Source organism: Gopherus evgoodei, chromosome 2, assembly GCF_007399415.2.
Source record: "Gopherus evgoodei ecotype Sinaloan lineage chromosome 2, rGopEvg1_v1.p, whole genome shotgun sequence".
Taxonomy (NCBI): Eukaryota; Metazoa; Chordata; order Testudines; family Testudinidae; genus Gopherus; species Gopherus evgoodei.
The window spans coordinates 273,059,848-273,078,294 of record NC_044323.1 but is presented as its reverse complement, the minus strand read 5'-3'; the positions used below and the strand labels follow the sequence as shown (position 1 = coordinate 273,078,294).

Sequence of the window (18,447 nt, the reverse complement as noted above, 5' to 3'; positions counted from 1 at the left end):
TTTAAAAGACGCCTAAGGCGTGGGGCCCAATTCCGGGGAATCGGCTTAAAGCTGGCCCTGCAGGTATTCATCAAGTGATCCAGCCTGTTGCCCATTCCCAGGTTGTGCAGGGACTGGGAACCTCCGCGCAGCTAAAGGGGAGAGCCACGAGATGAGCACAGGGCAGCCCTCTACTTAGGAAGGAAGCAGCAGGATGGGGGAAGCTCTTTTCCCTTTACTCCTCACACCTCAACTCCACCGCCCGCACCTGCTCTGCAGAGGGCATTAGTGCGTGAACAGAGAATCGCTGGAATCCAAGTCGCGCACGCGCGCTTGTGCTTCCCCCGGCCACAGGCCGGAAGGAGAGCTCGCGCTCATTCTTGCTCCTTCTCGTCTAGACACTGCCGCACGCCTCCAACCCCCTTCTCGCGCACTACGGGTCACGTGACTCTTCGTAGGGCTCCCTCCCTCCTCATGGCCCCGCCCAAGCGCGGCGCGTGGAGGTGGTGGTGGGCGCGGTGTTTTGGCGCGCGGGCTTTTGGAAGCGTTTGCCGCGCGCCGCTGGCCCGTCCCTTTGAGCGGGGAGCCCGGCGCCGGGCAGGATGCGGAGTCGCGAGGAGGTGGAGGCCACGCTGCATATCGCGAAGCTGAACCCGGCGGAGCTGCTGCCGCCCGTGCACTGCCTCCGCTTCAGCCCCCGCGCCAGCGCCGGAGAGTGCTGCCTGCTGCAGCTCGAGCCGGGCCTTTGCGCCGAGCTGGAGGCGGGGCGCAGGTGCGCAAGTGGCCCGGCCCGGGACTCGCGGGGGACCGGGCTTGCAGCGCCCCTGTCGGACACGCAGCAACGATAGGGGTGGGGAGGTTGCCGGGACCTTGCTATGCGATCGTGTTAACGGGGTAGATCACAGTTAAGATGGGTCTGTGCTATTTGCCCAACTGAAAGCTTCCCTGGGCCCTTGCACATCTTTGCTGGGCGGAGTTTAAATTTATATTTTTAATTATAGATTTGTGAAAATGTGAAGTGATCAATTTTTGGATACCTAGAACATCCTACGAAGTGGGTATTCACCCACGAAAGTGCCTACTCCAATATGTCTGTTAGTCTATCAAATGCTTTGCTGCTTTTACAGATCCAGATTAACACGGCTACCCTTCTGATATAGAACATATCCGTTTCCCATGTATAGCACAATTAATGAAATTGTGGCTCTCAACTTCTAAACATTTCTGCCTGTGAATAATTCTTTTGTGCTCAATAGGACTATTCATGAAGTGCGTATGTGTGAACCACATTTGTTTTTTGTGGTTCTGGGTAGTTTCCTTTGGTTTAAACAATGGGATGTATTCTGGTTTGGGGGGGGTCACAGAGGACTCTGGAGCATGGAGCCCTGGGAGAAAGTGTGGGTGGCTTGGGGGCTGTGGTTTTAAAAACCCCTTCATTTGTCTACAGTTGTCCTCTAAGGCAGGGGTTCTTGACCTTTTTCTTCCTGAGAACTCCCCCAACTGGCTATAAAAACTCCATGGCCCAGCTGTACCACCACACCTGTTATGCATATAAATGCTGGCATTAGGGAGTAGCAAACAGGGCACTTGCCCAGGGCCCCATGAAGCTAAGCTGCTCAGGCTTTGACTTCAGCCTGGGGTGGTGGGGTGAAGAGGCTTTGGCTTTCTGCCCTGGGCCTCAGTGAATCTAATATCAGAGGGGTAGCTGTGTTAGTCTGGATCTGTAAAAGCAGCAAAGAGTCCTGTGACACCTTATAGACTAATAGATGTTTTGGAGCATGAGCTTTCGTGGGTGAATACCCACTTCGTCGGATGCATGTAGCGAATCTAATGCTGATCCTGCTTGGAGGACCCCCTGAAACCTGATCAAGGCCCCCTGAGAACTGCTGTTCTAAGGCAAATGTGTAAGAAAATGTTAAAAATCATATGTAAGTAGAATTTTTTTCTGAAGAACATTCAAAGTTACACTGTTAATAGGTCTGGGTTTGTATTAGAGGAGTAGTTGTGCCATTACCCAGTGGCCTGAATTAAGCTGGAAGCGATTGGGACTTCAGTGTGGCATTGGTCATGTATATGAGCTTGCAGGATCAAGATTTAAAAGATAAAAGAGTGAAATGAACAAATGAGCAAGTGGTGTGGGAAGGAGGAAGGGGTAACAGTAATATGATTAAACTAACTGTATGTCACAACTTGTAGATATGATATTCCTATTGGTATCAGTAGTCATCATAACTGCAACTTGCCACCTGGTTAGCAATACACCTCTACTCCGATATCACATGACCCACTATAACACGAATTCGGACATAACACGGTAAAGCAGTGCTCCAGGTGGGTGGGGCTGCGCACTCTGGTGGATCACAGCAAGTTCGATATAACGCGGTTTCACCTATACTGTGGTAAGATTTTGTGGCTCTCAAAGACAGTGTTATATCGGGGTGGAGGTGTACTTTTAATATATCTGAAATATTATGTCATCTGTAAATAAAGATGAATATTCCTTTGCTATTTTTGCATTTAAAAACAAGCACTTTTTTTTCAGCCTAGTGATCCGTGGTGAAAAAGATGAACAGGCTGTGCTGTGCAGTAAAGATAAAACTTATGATATGAAAATAGCAGATACTTCAAATATGTTGCTGTTTATCCCTGGCTGTAAAACTCCAGAACAGCTGCTTGCAGATCAAGCATCATGTAATATCATTCACACCCAGGTATATTTTTTGTTTCCTTATCACCTATTTTTCATATTAGTGTTACATCTAAGGTGCATGTTGTTATAAAGTCTTACAATTGCAAACGATCAGCATGAGTGTATTAACATAAAACTTACCTATCATGGCTTCAGTTATCATCTGTTTAACAGATCCAAGCATATAGTCTATTTTTGGTAGTGCAGTAAGTACTCATGGTGCTTAGTCATGTGAAAGAATATATATATTTTCTCCTTCACTCAAGTGAGCTGTTTTAAATGTGAGACACAAAGAGCAAATTGACACTTTTACATTAGTAGAATGCCTGTTTAAATAGCTTGCCTTCAAAGGCAGATTGTGCTGCACTTTCTTAGTTTCATAGTCTAACAAAATATCTTCAAAGATGATTCTTCTATCCTAACTGTTGCATCTGGAAAGACTGTGGGGTGGAGGATTTTAGAATTATGAGTTTAAAGAATTCATTGTTTCTGCCCCTTTGAAGCAAATATAATACATCATATTTTCCTAAAAATGGTTAGGAAAATATTATCACTTGCACTTAATTTTGTGCAGTGAGTATAATGACATCACTAAGGAGGAGTCACCCTCCTTCTCCAGTCCTAGAACAATCAGAACATTATTTATTCCACAAAGTCCGCAGTTCTGCTGGTAGGAAAAAGTCGATTAACAAGAAAGTAATATTCCTCGTCTTGCTATGTTCTGTAATGATTTTTTTAAATCACATGCACCAAGATAACTTTCTATCAAATCACTTTTGTGGTTTTTTTGGTTGGGATCTTTCTAAGACCCTCCCAAACATGTTGTAGTGTATAGGTTGCAAACTCTTTGTGAGAGGTACTTTCGTTTTGTTATGTGTGCATAGTGCTAAACACAATGGGGTTGGGGCCTGTAAGTGCTACCATAATACAAATAATGAGATAAATTACCTTTCTTCTGGAAGTGGTATTGATAGGCTCATGCATCAGTCCAAAGAGATGATCACTCAGGAGCAAGCACTCCCTTTCAAAGGGTCTGAGCATTCTGCTATATTTGTCCAGGGTGAGCAACTAGCTCTGGCTATGAACTCACATGTGTTAGCATATTTTTCTACCACTAAATGACCAGGACTATTATCTTCTCTGAGAGATTTGAAAAGAAATGAAAAATAAGCACAGAAAAAAAGACCCAATGTTGTAGTTATTCTGCTTATGTAATTGCCATTGCATGTGAAAAGAGCTGGAGAACTGAGGTCATAAACTAATATTTATTTAAATAAACTAATAGGCAAAAACTATAAACAAAAAAAAGTCTAAGATTTCCAAACAGAATTTGTATACAGCATTTTGTATCTAGGCTGCTTTCTTGAGTAGTAGTGTTTTGGTTTTTTTAATTGACAATATAGCGTCAATAGTTAAAGGGACAATTAAAAAAAAATTACTTAAAAATTAAATTTGATAGAACATCTTTAAAATCCTGACTTTTGAAAATACATTTTAAAAAAAATTGAGCTTTTCTGTTATTCCAGCTGTTAACAGCATTTTTCATACAGGGGTAGGGGCTGGGGCTGGATCTGAGAGCATTACCACTAAATGAGCTTGCAGCCTGCTGTGCCTTCCCCATTCTGTGCTCTCACCTGTCTGATTGATGGCCTCTTCAACAGCAGAGCATTGACTGAGGCCTCCTATCATCTGAACTCAATAGGACTTTGGGGGATGCCCAAGGTGTGCTTCAGAGATGAACCAACGCACCCTGAGATTCCTCTGAAGAGCCTAGTGAGTTTAGAAGATTGAAGGCCTTGTATCAATTACATCTCTTGTTTTCGGTTCTCCCTATGTGGTAGATTAGGGAATGAAGGTAGTTCTTCCGTCGGTTGCCCCACTCAGCTTCTGTTATGTCCTGTCTCTGTATAGATATATTGGGCAAGGGAGACACCCACCTTGGCTCCAAACCCTGCCATGGTGTCACTGGTAAACCTCTTTTTCTGGGCCTGGGGAAAAGAAGCATGAAGTATTTTTAACAATGACCTCTGGGCACACTTAGTGCATGTGCCTGGCTTACATAGCTGTGTAGCGAACATCTTCTTTCCCAAGATGCATGTTTAAAGCAGTGATGAGTCATAGCTCCCTTCTTCATTCATTGTGTAGTATAATATCCATTAACTAGGAGTTCAAGAATGTGGGAAATAATTGGAAAGATGAGAGAAGGAGAATAAAAAGATGGCTTGTGGAGAGCAGCAAGACTGAGGTATTAAGAAGAAAAGAACAGATGTTGGAAGGGATGAAATTGACAGGACTTTAAATTATCTGGCCATTAGCAGGTATTGTCTGTATGTAGAGACCAGCTGGTTTCTTTGTCATGTAGACAGCAGGTATGCTTTTATTACTGAACTACAGACTTCTAACTCTTATTACCAATAATGGACTTCAGTGTGGAGAATATTTCTGCTTACTCTTCTTTAGAAAAGAAGAACAATCTCTTAATAAAAATCTTGTTGTTTATTTTTTATGTGACCTCTAAAATTCATTGCTAATTATTCTTTGCAAGTTACTTTGGCTGACAGTGTTAAATTAAATGAGTCACCGAACATTTAATTTCTTTTTGTAGATTGCTGGTTTCTCCAATAATTACTGGGAATTAAGGAAATGTCGACCTAAACTAAAGAAACTAAAGAAACTTCTAATGGAGAATCCTTATGAAGGACCAGACAGTGAGAGAGAGAAAGCTCTGACTGACTCAAAGGTAAGCTGGTTAAGTAAATCACTTCCTTCTTTTTACTTTTCCTTTGTAATTGGTAATGATATAAAAGCCTAGTAAAGTTACATTCTTAACTAGAAAAAATGCCATTGCACCCAGTTTTACTTAATTATGCAGGACTGTGCACTTGTACAAAGTCCTGCTCTGAGCTTTTTCTCCCTGCTTGAGACAGCCTGGCATGCTAGCCTAGTCGGGAATTGCTAGCAGTGTTACTGGCTGCAGCCAGTAGGTTGTTTGCCTGATGGTATGCAGAAGAAAAAGAAAGGTAGTGAGAAGAAATGGAGTCTTCCTTTTTTGTGTAGACTAGAGCGTGGTTTTCAAACTGCGGGCCGTGACCCAGTACTCGGTCGCAGAATGTAAAGCACTGGGTTGTGGCGGCTCTGGTCAGCACTGCTGACTGGGCCATTAAAAGTCCCATTGGTGGTGCTGCCCGGCTAAGGCAGGCTAGTTCCTATCTATTCTGATACTGCGCCGCGCCCTGGAAGTGGCCAGCAGCAGGTCCGGCTCCTAGGTTGGGTGGGGGCACTCTGCACTCTGTTTCCTGGCCAATGGGAAGGGGGGGGGGGGACCCTGCAGGCAAGAGCCTTGCAGAGCAGCTTCTGCCTAGGAGCCGAACCTACTGCTGGCCGTTTCTGGGGTGCAGCACAGTCCACAGTGCCAGGATAGGCAGGAAGCCTGCCTTAGCTCTCCTGCTGCGCTGCTGACTGGGAGCTGCCACAGGGTAAGCCTGTGCACCCCAATCCCCTACCCTAGCCCTGAGCCCCCACCGAGCCCCCTCCTGCAAAGCCCTCATCCCTGGCCCCACCCCAGAGCATGCTCTCCCAGCCCAGAGTCCTGACCCCCTCCCACACCCTGAACCCCTCATTCCCAGCTCCACTGTGTAACGGGCATCAGCAATTTTCTTCAACTAAAAAAGTTTGAAAACCATTTGACTAGAGAGTAGTGAGAATTACTGTCGCCCTCTTGCAGGGGAAAGACTTCTGCACTAAGTCTGCAAAATGAAGCCAGAAGTTGGTGGAGGAGGGACTGGTAACGTCCATTTTGAAATCTTAAGGAACTGGCTATCTAAATCCCCCAAATGTTATGTGACTATCAGGTGTAGTGGCTTTCCCCACAGTTACTTGTGCTTCTTGTGACTTCATCACTTACCCTATGTAAAAGGCACTCACCACTAAGGAAAAGGAAGTAAAATGATACGGGAAGGAAGAGAAGTAGAATAGCAAGGGTGATATGGTTGAAGTGGAGGGAGAAATGGTTGAGATTACTCCCAAGGCAAATATAATTACAGAACTGTACTGCCAGTGATGGGTTTTATTTTGCTATTAACATGCAAGTTCTGCCTTTATAAAAGCCAGTTCAGACATCAAGAATGGTCAGAATGAGAGGTATGAATCAGCTGACCTAAAACATAATGCAGGTCTTGAGGAAATATTAAATAAAGATGGAGTAAAATACAGTTTCTGAACATTTACATAGGATCTATTAGCTGACTAGTTTTAAAGCTAACTTATATTTGCATGATAATGCAAATATCCTTTCAGATATTAATGCTCAAAGGTAACATCTAAGACTTCTCTGCATTTAAAAGAAAATACTTTTAACATGGCTGTTTTGTCTAATTATCTTGTGAATTTTGGTCAGAAGATAGAATATTAAAGGAATAAAAATGATTTTTTTTGAAACATAAGATTCTTAATTGTTACAGATAACACTGCGGAATTTTAAATTAGATTGTAAATTCCCTGAGAGGCTACACCTTGCTATGAGTGCTGATTCTGACTGGAGCCCCTAGATGCCACCACAATACAAGTGATTATATGAATTTTTGCTTTGCTCCTTGTTTACTCGTTGCATTTCTCTTGGCATGGGCAACTAACGAGTGATTTTTTTTTTTTTTTTGGTCCTCTGCATGAAAATGAGCAATTCAGTAGATTATGAAAACATGAGTTTCCTATAACACAGCATACTGCTAAAGTGTTTGTTACATTTAAATATTTCACTGCTAAAGTAAAACAGCGAACGTTTAGTATCTAAGTACAGCAGCACTAAAGTGTGAGGCAGAAAGTGAAGAATACCATTGCCAGTGAAATTTCAGTCAAATTTAGACAGAATAAATGACCTAAGATGTAACTTGCTTAAAACACTTGAGTTCATATATCTACTTTTACATAGAAATCCCAGGCTGCTTAATGAGCATTAGTGGTCTGGATTTCGGTGTTGCTTCTCATCTGAAAGAAAGCATATGCAGCAGTGCAGTGCTCTCAAACACCATTTTATAGGACATTTATTCTATTCTAACTCTGAGAGTATTGTTTCATCTGCTAAATTGCCAATAACATTTCTTGAAGTGCCTGAGCCTAGCTTGGAGGTCAGCTGTTTAAGTATTGACATAGTCCCAACGCTGCTGAGTTTGTGAGATGTCATGGTACTACAGCATGCATCCTAATAGAAAAGGAAGGAAGCATGGAAGAGAAAAAAGCAATCACCAGGAAAGAAGAGAAATATGGAGGAAAAGAGAACATTTTTTTTATCCCAAAATTAAGATGGTGTCCACCAAAGTTAGTGCTGGTTTGCTGTTTTGCCTTCTCCTAGTTTATCAGATTACTGTACTTAACATGAATCAATTGATTCCTGCCAGGATTTTAAAAAACAAAAGCTTAAATATTAGATGTGCCTTTTTTAAAAATGTAAAGGCATAAAGACAAACCTGGTGAGGTGCATTTTGGGCAATCAAGTAGAACATGTTTGTCAATTATTTGGACTGATGTGAAGCAACTTATTTTGCTGCCAACGATTGAGGTAACTCATTCACATTTCAGAACTTGTTTTGCCTAATTTAAACCTGCTTGAATACTGTACATTTTAAAGTGACCATCCTCCGCAAAGGGGGAATGAAAAGCAAATGGGTACCTTACATAGGGTGCCCACTTGAGCTACTCTGACTTCTGAAGGTAGTCTTATATCACTGGTACATGGTGCAAAGGCTTCCTTTAATTAGAAAGAATGTTATTTTTAAAAAAATGGAATGATCTTTGGAGAAACTAGTTTAAATTGCAGGAAAAGATTGTTTGCAAATTTGAACTAGTGTGGTAAATTTAAGAGACTTCAAAACTCTGCAAAACCCAAGCCTCCACTCTGTTCTTCCATCCCTGTTCTAAATAATGTTTATCTTCATTATCGTTATATAAGGTAATATTTACTTACTTCAATTTAGTGTTAGCCAGGGTTGAAGGTAACCCATTTTTTTTCTTCTTGCATGTTGCAGTATACAATGGAAGACTTGCTAGATCGGATTCAAGCAAGTGAGGAGGAAATACTGCATCAGTTGCAGGTTATAAACGCCTGTGAAATTGAAGGTATTTGTCCCTATAGGTAGGATATGCATTATTTTGTAGCATAAGACATGGGGTCAACTTAATGAGGAACATGCTTGTCTCTGCTCCATTCTACTATTCTGTTCCTTTTTCTCCTCTTGTTAAATGTTGTTTAAATAACCCTTTTTAAGAGCTTGGTGTTCTGTTTGTGCCTTGAAAGGGAGCTGAGACTCAAGTGTGAGAACCCTGAAAGATATTTTCAGAGAAGCAGAACTACAAAGTATTATTACATATTTCTTCTGTTTGGCAGGATATTGGCGGGTTCTAGAATTTGATTATGAGATGAAACTTCTGAATCATGTGACTCAACTAATAGATTCTGAATCTTGGTCTTTTAGCAAGGTTCCTTTAAGTATCTGTCTTCAAGAACTTGGACCCCTGGAACCCGAGTAAGTATCTTTTTGTTTCTTTGTGTTTAAAGCACTAGAAAACAAATTACTGTTACCCATATTAATCATCATTAGTATTTGCACTTACCATAGAGGAGTTCTATAATATAACTGTATTCAGCTAACAGTGGTCAAGATTAGAAGTTCTTTGACTCTGTAAAACATAAATCCATTTCACCTTCAAGGCACAGTCCTGCTCTGAGGTCAGTGTGGAGCTGCACTGGCTCATAGTTTGGAACACATTCACTGCTACAACCTACTTGGGGCGGAAGGGATACACTTACCCCCTGCCCACTCTAAATACTTCTGGCCACCTTTGTTGTCTGATATGTAGGTGGGACAGGGCAATGGCCTGTCTCCTCATGTTTTGCAGGAATCTTTTGTCCCACAGAGAGGCAGTCCTTTTATAAAGGGAATATGTGGGCTGCACTTGTGTCCCTTGCTGTGCATGAGGCACAATGAGGGCTTTTTTCCCACCTACCATTTTTTTTATGTGCTCAAGGGGAGCATAGCATGGGCCCTGAGTAATTTTATGCAGTAAAAATCAGGTATGGTTAGACTAATCTCTGTTCCCTGATCACTGTCAGATAACATGTGTCGGGATTACAAAAGATCCTACTCCAGTCTCTTGGCAGGCATAAGTATCCACTGATTCCAGTGACAAGTGTTAAAATGTACACTGACACAACAGCTAAAGTGCTGTTCATACCCACTACTTAACTGGCAAACTGCTGCCCATGGTGGAATACCATTCAGGAAGCATGGCAAACCAAAACTGTGTGGTGGGCACCTCCTGCATAATCATTTTGTATTAAGCACTGGTACTTCTGGTAGTATAATGCTATATTTGAATAAATATCAGTGATCATATTAATAGAATAGGATTAAAATATTTACAGGCCATTCCATTCAAATTACAAGGCTATTGAATTGTGCTTGCCGACTGAGGCTTTATAAATTTTTGTTGAACTTCATTTGGGGGAAAAAAAACATACTGACATTTTGCTTTTATCCAAAATCTGCAAAGTAGTACAACTTAGGCTATAATTTCATAGATTCATAGACTCTAGGACTGGAAGGGACCTCGAGAGGTCATCGAGTCCTGTCCCCTGCCCTCATGGCAGGACCAAATACTGTCTAGACCAGCCCTGATAGACATTTATCTAACCTACTCTTAAATATCTCCAGAGATGGAGATTCCACATCCTCCCTAGGCAATTTATTTCCAGTGTTTAACTACCCTGACAGTTAGGAACTTTTTCCTAATGTCCAACCTAAATCTCCCTTGCTGCAGTTTAAGCCCCTTGCTTCTTGTTCTATCATTAGAGGCTAAGGTGAACAAGTTTTCTCCCTCCTCCTGATGACACCCTTTTAGATACCTGAAAACTGCTATCATGTCCCCTCTCAGTCTTCTCTTTTCCAAACTAAATAAACCCAATTCTTTCAGCCTTCCTTCGTAGGTCATGTTCTCAAGACCTTTAATCATTCTGGTTGCTCTTCTCTGGACCCTCTCCAATTTCTCCACGTCTTTCTTGAAATGCAGTGCCCAGAACTGGACACAATACTCCAGTTGAGGTCTAACCAGCGCAGAGTAGAGCGGAAGAATGACTTCTCGTGTCTTGTTTACAACACACCTGTTAATGCATCCCAGAATCACGTTTGCTTTTTTTGCAACAGTATCACACTGTTGACTCATATTTAGTTTGTGGTCCACTATGACCCCTAGATCTTTCTGCCATACTCCTTCCTAGACAGTCTCTTCCCATTCTGTATGTGTGAAACTGATTGTTCATTCCTAAATGGAGCACTTTGCATTTGTCTTTATTGAACTTCATCCTGTTTACCTCAGACCATTTCTCCAATTTGTCCAGATCATTTTGAATTTTGACCCTGTCCTCCAAAGTAGTTGCAATCCCTCCCAGTTTGGTATCATCTGCAAACTTAATAAGCGTACTTTCTATGCCAACATCTAAGTCGTTGATGAAGATATTGAACAGAGTCGATCCCAAAACAGACCCCTGCGGAACCCCACTTGTTATACCTTTCCAGCAGGATTGGGAGCCATTAATAACTACTCTCTGAGTACGGTTATCCAGCCAGTTATGCACCCACCTTATAGTAGCCCCATCTAAATTGTATTTGCCTAGTTTATCGATAAGGATACCATGCGAGATCGTATCAAATGCCTTACTAAAGTCTAGGTATACCACATCCACTGCTTCTCCCTTATCCACAAGACTCGTTATCCTATCAAAGAAAGCTATCAGATTGGTTTGACACGATTTGTTCTTTACAAATCCATGCTGGCCATTCCCTATCACCTTACCACCTTCCAAGTGTTTGCAGATGATTTCTTTAATTACTTGCTCCATTATCTTCCCTGGCACAGAAGTTAAACTAACTGGTCTGTAGTTTCCTGGGTTGTTTTTATTTCCCTTTTTATAGATGGGCACTATATTTGCCCTTTCCCAGTCTTCTGGAATCTCTCCCGTCTCCCATGACTTTCCAAAGATAATAGCTAGAGGCTCAGATATCTCCTCTATTAACTCCTTGAGTATTCTAGGATGCATTTCATCAGGCCCTGGTGACTTGCAGGCATTTATCTTTTCTAAGTGATTTTTAACTTGCTCTTTTTTTATTTTATCTTCTAAACCTACCCTCTTCCCGTAAGCATTCACTATGTTAGACATTCCTTCAGACTTCTCAGTGAAGACCGAAACAAAGAAGTCATTAAGCATCTCTGCCATTTCCAAGTTTCCTGTTACTGTTTCTCCCTCCTCACTGAGCAGTGGGCCTATCCTGTCCTTGGTCTTCCTCTTGCTTCTAATGTATTGATAATGCATTGCTTCTAATGTATTTGATGCAACCAGTCCATAAAATACCTTTTATCAATATGTTATACATAACTGCAGGGCTTTGTGAAAGTCTGATGCTTTTTTGCCAGTGAAAAATGAGAGAAGGCAAGAGTCTATTTTCCTTCCCTCTGTACCTCTTCAAAGCACTGGGAGTGGGTACTAGGGAGGCAGCGGGAGATAAAGTTGCTGGGGTAGTGGACTGAACCATGGCACATCCCATCCCCTACTGTCTTTCCTGCTTTTGCCTTGCCTGTCCATGTCCCTGTTTCAGTATGTTAGTGGGAGGGAGGAAGGTATTTGTAATTTTTTTTAATGATTGTATGCTAATTAACTTTATATAATACATTTTTTCAAACTGCATTCCTTTGCCATGAATCTGAAATGCATGAAAGTAGATCTTAAAGTTTAACATTTTCTTTCAGAGAAATGATACAACATATTCTTTTAAGTTATGGAATGAAATATACTGATGAAGGTAAGTTATGGCAGAGATGCATTTCTTAAGAAAGGAGGGTTAAGAATTAATAAATTACGTAACTAAAATAAAATGTAAGAGCGTAGGGAGGCTAACACTGAGTTAAGAAATGTTTAGGCTGATTATCATGGAAAATTTCTGTAAGAGTGAGGTCTACTAAACTGTGGGATAGGGAAACTAGTGTCATTAGAGAAAAATCATGAATTAGCAGAGAGGTACCTGAGATCTAGTAGATCTTTCCAATTCATAATTTCTGTGGTTGAGTTTGAATGTGTTGCACAGCATTAAAGAACTTTTTTTCTGATGGATTTTGTTATCCAGGCATTTTAATTAACTTGTGTAGTAGGGCATAGTGGCTCTTAGAGGACTACAAGCCCAACACGAGTGTTTCTGATTTCAGCCATAATGTGGGGTTGGAATGAGTGTTGGGAAAGGCAGAGCTATAGCAGGCACTCTACCTGTATAAGCTGAGACCAGGGAAGTGGCAAGACCTGGTGTGGAGTTCTCCACTAAGGGCATTGGGAATGGCACTATAGCAGCAGTGACTGTTGGAATATCTCTAGACGAGCATGGGAGGGGTTGGTTGGTTTGAGCCCAAGGAAGTGGCTTGGAAGTCTGTGAAAGGACCTGGATGCAGGAGGAGCTTGGGAAGGGAGAAGTTGAAGCAGGTAAGCTTGAGCTCCAGGGTTTGGACATATATATATATATTTTTTAATGGGCTTTGGGCTAGGCCTTTCAGAGACTGGGAGAAAGTGCACCTCACCCTCTTCATTTCCCTGTATCAAGGGAGAAGACAAGGATACGGACCTTGAGGAAGTGAAAGGACTACTGAACTGTTTAGCTCAGAGAGTGCAAACAACTGTTGATATCAGACTTGCATAAAGAAGAGTGAAAGAGATGGGGGTGGAGCGTAAAAGGATTGTTTCGCCTGAGGAGGGTGCGGGTCTATTGATGATAGTCCTGATCAACAGGGCTAAAAGCTGGGGCCAGCAGAGGACTAAGGATGTACTTGTTTCTGTTCTGACTCTTGTTTACCTGGGAAGGAAGGGGACTTCAGTTTAGCCCAAGGGTAAAACATAATCAAATTTCTCAATCAGCCAGAGGGGAAACTTAGGCACAAATTACCCTGCCAGGAGGGAGAGACTGCAGAACAGAGGGGAAATTTGAGGCACAGAAATGTCCTGATACCAATGCAGGTAAGAACCTGTGAGTGTAATTTTTTTTTCCCTTTGCAGATGAAGTTTATTTTGAAATGAAAGCAGATAAAATATGCACAGCTACAGCACAAATGCTCTTGCAAAATGCAGTTAAATTCAATCTAGCAGAATTTCAAGAAGTATGGCAACAAAGTGTCCCTGAAGGGCTGACAACAAGGCTGGATCAGCTCAAGGTAAAAACTAAACTAGTGGATTTGGTTTCATGTATTAGCAAAATGTTCTTACTGGTGTATAGTGTAGGACAGGGGTTGGCAACCTTTCAGAAGTGGTGTGCCAAGTCTTCATTTATTTACTCTAATTTAAGGTGTCACGTGCCAGTAATACATTTTAGCATTTTTAGGTCTTTCTATAAGTCTATAATATATAACTAAACTATTGTTGTATGTAAAGTAAATAAGGTTTTAAAAATGTTTAAGCAGCTTCATTTAAAATTAAATTAAAATGCAGAGCCCCCTGGACCGGTGACCAGGACTCAGGCAGTGTGAGTGCCACTGAAAATCAGCTTACGTGCTGCAAGTTGCCTGCCCCTGGTGTAGGACTTGAATCATGAACAACCGGCTTCTTATTTTTTATTTCAACAGTATTTGCCAGCAGCTGAGAGAAACATCCTGGTCCTGCATTAAAGCACTTATGAGGTGTTTTCTGTAAAGTGAAACTGCCTAGGACCTCTGCAGTGTAGGAGCGTGACAGGGCTCTCCTAGCTGTGTCCCTGAATCTGATACACATAGCTATAGAGGAAAAAATTCAAATCTAGAGTCTATTGCTATCAATATAGACAGAACTAGAAGTCCAACAGCCTTTAATGATTCTAGCATGCTGCAACTAATATAAATTTTGTTGAAGGTGGTAGCGGGATATCAAGTTGTGTATTTTTACACACTCCTCTCTCTTAAGGGATGTGAAAACTACCTCCTTCATGATGGCAGGTACTGTGAAGGCTTCCATTTTGCTTTTAGTATTTTTACTTCTTTTACAGTTTCAGTGTTAAAAATACTGAGGAAAATGGCAATAGTAACACAAATTGATATGACAAGAGATGGGAGGTTTGATCATGTTTTCTGTGTTAAAATTTGTCATCCTATTGTTGTCCCTATAGGGTTTGGCTCTGTTGGACAGAAACTCAAGACCAGAGACTATCTTCTTGCTAAAAGTAGAAGAGTTGCCTGAGGATAACCAGGAAAGGTTCAACAAGTTATTTACCATTCGGGAAAAGTGGACAGAAGCAGATATTGCCCCATATATTCAGTAAGTAGTTCACTACTAAGCATAATACTGTTTTAAAGTACAGTAAGTACATAAAGCCTTCTATAGTACTTGTAGTATATACTTGGTTGCATCATGGACAACTATAGCTGATAAAAACTTAAGTGCTAGATTTTTCTCGCAAATTCTAGATGAGTAAAATATACTTACAGTATAGTCATTCAAAAGTATTATCTGTACTTTGACTGTGAACATTGAGGACGAAATCCTGGGCCCCACTGAACTAAATAGAAGTTTTGTATTGACTTTGGACAATCTACCCTCACTGAAGTCAAAGGTTAAAAAGCAAAAAGTTAAACTGTCTTCCAGTAGGCCTTTTTCTCCCTTTAGGAACACTCTGTGACCCATACATGAGCTGTCTTGAAATCAAAATATTTATTGGATGTTATGTAACAACTTTTCTCTTGCAGATTGAGAGAGTGAGTTCACAGTGGGTGTTGAACCACACTCTGGAGAAAGGACAGCCAGGCTAGTGGAAGATGAAGGGATCAGAAGAGCATAGTCAGGAAATACTTAAAGTGAGGGAAAATTTAAAGATTAGCAGCAAATATTTATGACTTTAGAGAAAAGTCCTTGCCTCAGAGCTTTGAGCCAAATTCTGATTTTCAGAGTAAAATCTGAAGTAATGCCATTGACTCAGGCTTGGTCTAAATTAAGGCTCAGCAACCTCTGGCACGTGGCTCGCCAGGATAAGCACCCTGGTGGGCCAGGCCAGTTTGTTTATCTGCCATGTTAGCAGGTTCGGCCAGTCGCAGCTCCCACGGGCCGCTGTTTGCCATCCCAGGCCAATGGGGAGGCAGGAAGCCGCGGCCAGCACATCCCTCGCTCATAACAGGTCCTTCCTCCCCCATTTGCCTGGGATGGTGAACCATGGCCAGTGGGAGCCACGATCGGCTGAACCTGCCAACTTGGCAGATAAACAAACTGGCCCAGCCCCCCAGGGTGCTTACTCTGGCGAGCCATGTGCCAGAGGTTGCCGACCCCTGGTCTAAACTTATCAGTACAGCTATGTCCATCAGGGGTGTAGAAAAGAGCTACATCCCTGACCAATATGGCTATGCCAATTCCCAGTATAGCTACAGCTATGTGAACTGAAGAGTGTTTTTGTTGACGTAGCTAACATAATTCAGGAAGGTGGTGTATCTACACTGACGGAAAACCCCAGTGTAGTCTGAGTTTATACTACGAGGCTATGCCGATATAGCTATGACGGCATGGGGTCTATAGTGTAAACAGCTATACTGGTGTAATGGAGAACAGAATTAGGCTTTTGCCTTTTTAGACTGTAAGCTATTCAAGGTAGGAACCATCTTTAGAACCATCCTTTGTGTTTTGTAAAGCATGTAGTATGCTTTTGGGAGTTACATAAATGCACCAAGGTATGCTGAGGGTATGAATTTTAGATGATTGAAAGCATTTTGTGAGAAGTACACCAATAGCTTATGAACAAACATTCTAGGCAGGCTGATTGCTACGTTAGGAAAACAGGTTACTGAAACAGTTTGTACTCAATCCTGAAATAGTTTGTCCTGATAACCATTTTTTTAAGTTACTGAAGAGTGTTTTCACTTTTTTTTTCCCTCCAGAGACTTATGTGCAGAGAAGCAAACAGTAGCTGCACTTCTGACCAAATATGCTCGTTCTTCCATGCAGAATGGAGTCAAAGTTTACAACTCTAGAAGACCCATCTCATAACAAGAAACAACCTTATTTAAGAATCAAGAATACATCAAGAAATAACAACTGGTGGTGGTCATACCAGAATTATTTGTAATTATGTAGCAATATCAACTAATTTGAAATGTCACTGTTGCGAAAGATCTGCCAGCTTAAAAAAAAAAGTGTAGTACTGTACACCGAAGACAGTGGAATTCTTTATTTTAGATCTTTGTGGAAACAATTGCTCTACCACAATCTACAAACACACATTGCTGGAATCTAGGGTCCACCATTTAACCAGGAAGACTTACAAATTTGTTTGTATTGAACTGAAATTTGTAGTTTGTCTTAAAACTCTAGAAGCAAAATAAACTCTATCCTGACTTTGCCCTTCGTTTGTGCAAAATTTGCACACTTTTTTCTTAAGTCTGCTGATAGAAAATTATTACAGAGAAAACTATTGCTTCTACACAGCAGTCGTTTTCCCATTTATCTTGTAAAAGCAGTCTACTTCCAGTGACAGTACTGAATATAGTATTTCAAAAGCAAAGTGGAATGCTTGATTTGTTTGCTATTAAAAATTGAACTGTCAGAGCATATTAGTTAACTACAAGCAATATTAGTGTTTTGAGCTGTGTGGGTAAAACGAGAAATTTGGCCTTATAGGTGAATTACTCATTTCCAGTGTGGACTACAGGTCAGGCCTTTGGAAAGTGGTCCTTATGGTTCATGTCTTTGAATGTGGATAACATGAAACAGAATTATGAGGCACTTAATGTTCTGGGTTCTTGACAATTTAATACTATTGGCAAAATTGCCTTAAGTTACAGAATGCTAAGGGGATGCCTCAAATTACTCAGACATGTTATGGACTCAGCAACTTTCTGTAACCTGTCCTTCACCACTGGAATATTGTCAACATAAAATTAATATACCAGAAAGCTTCCATTTTTAAAAGTGGTAGATTAAACTGTTTCTAGTAGTATACTGCATATCTAGACTATATGAGAACCCTAAAAAAAAGTTTCTGCAACATTTCCACCCAAATGTAAATTTTTTTTAAATGTAGAGCTGTGAAGCATATACTTTGTAATATTGCTAAATTAAATTTTGTAAAGGTTTTTTATAACTGGATTTCCATTTGGCATTTGTTAGTAACCCTGTGCACCCCAGTTTTCTATTAGACAGCTTTGCAAATCTCAGTATTAAATGGAAATAATATTGTAATACTTTAGGTAGCTTGCTATTTAAAATATGAATGCACATAAGGCATTACCATATACATGTGGGAGACCACATGATGGTTAATGTGCCAATGAGTGGGGAAGGAGGGGAAGAGGGGAACAAACATTTATAAAATAACCTGGTTTCACCCTTAAAATAGGGTAAACTTATCCTTCGAATCCTAATGTAAGAGCTGAATAAACTGCAGCACCACCACCTTGCTGTTATCTTTTTTATTTATTTATTTTTTTAATTGAAGGACAGTCTTTCCATTTTGCTAGAATATCCCCAACATAATATGGATGCTAAAAGGCTTTAGTGAACAATAAATCTCACATTTTCCATAAACTGGGTCTTCAGGGCAGAATTTGAGGGATCTGTTTCAGGAACTATATATCCTAATTGTTAGGCTAGTGAAGGAGGAGTGTGGGGGCTTTTTTTGTGTTTTCTTCCCATCAAGGGCTGAGCAGCATGTGGCCTAGGAATCCCAACTTGTGCTCCTTCCTCTCAGCAGTTCCATTCTCCCACCCAAGACCCTCAACACAAAAATATAAAACAGGATTGGTCA

At 41.1% G+C, this 18,447-nt stretch overlaps 1 protein-coding gene across 2 annotated transcripts; it reads left to right on the top strand.

Moving 5' to 3' along the window:
- Positions 1 to 340: 340 nt before the first annotated feature.
- On the top strand, positions 341 to 18,095 carry DSCC1 (DNA replication and sister chromatid cohesion 1). Of its 2 annotated transcripts, none has more exons than XM_030553750.1 (9): positions 341 to 751; positions 2,522 to 2,690; positions 5,274 to 5,408; positions 8,689 to 8,779; positions 9,048 to 9,186; positions 12,464 to 12,516; positions 13,752 to 13,906; positions 14,830 to 14,978; positions 16,583 to 18,095. In XM_030553750.1, exons 1-9 carry the CDS (start codon positions 582 to 584, stop codon positions 16,689 to 16,691), a joined length of 1,170 nt encoding a protein of 389 aa, XP_030409610.1. In that variant the 5' UTR covers positions 341 to 581; the 3' UTR covers positions 16,692 to 18,095. The 2 variants fall into 2 exon arrangements, with proteins under 2 accessions (XP_030409610.1, XP_030409611.1); XM_030553751.1 differs by having other exon boundaries at positions 8,689 to 8,795; positions 9,136 to 9,186.
- The last annotated feature ends 352 nt before the right edge of the window (positions 18,096 to 18,447 follow it).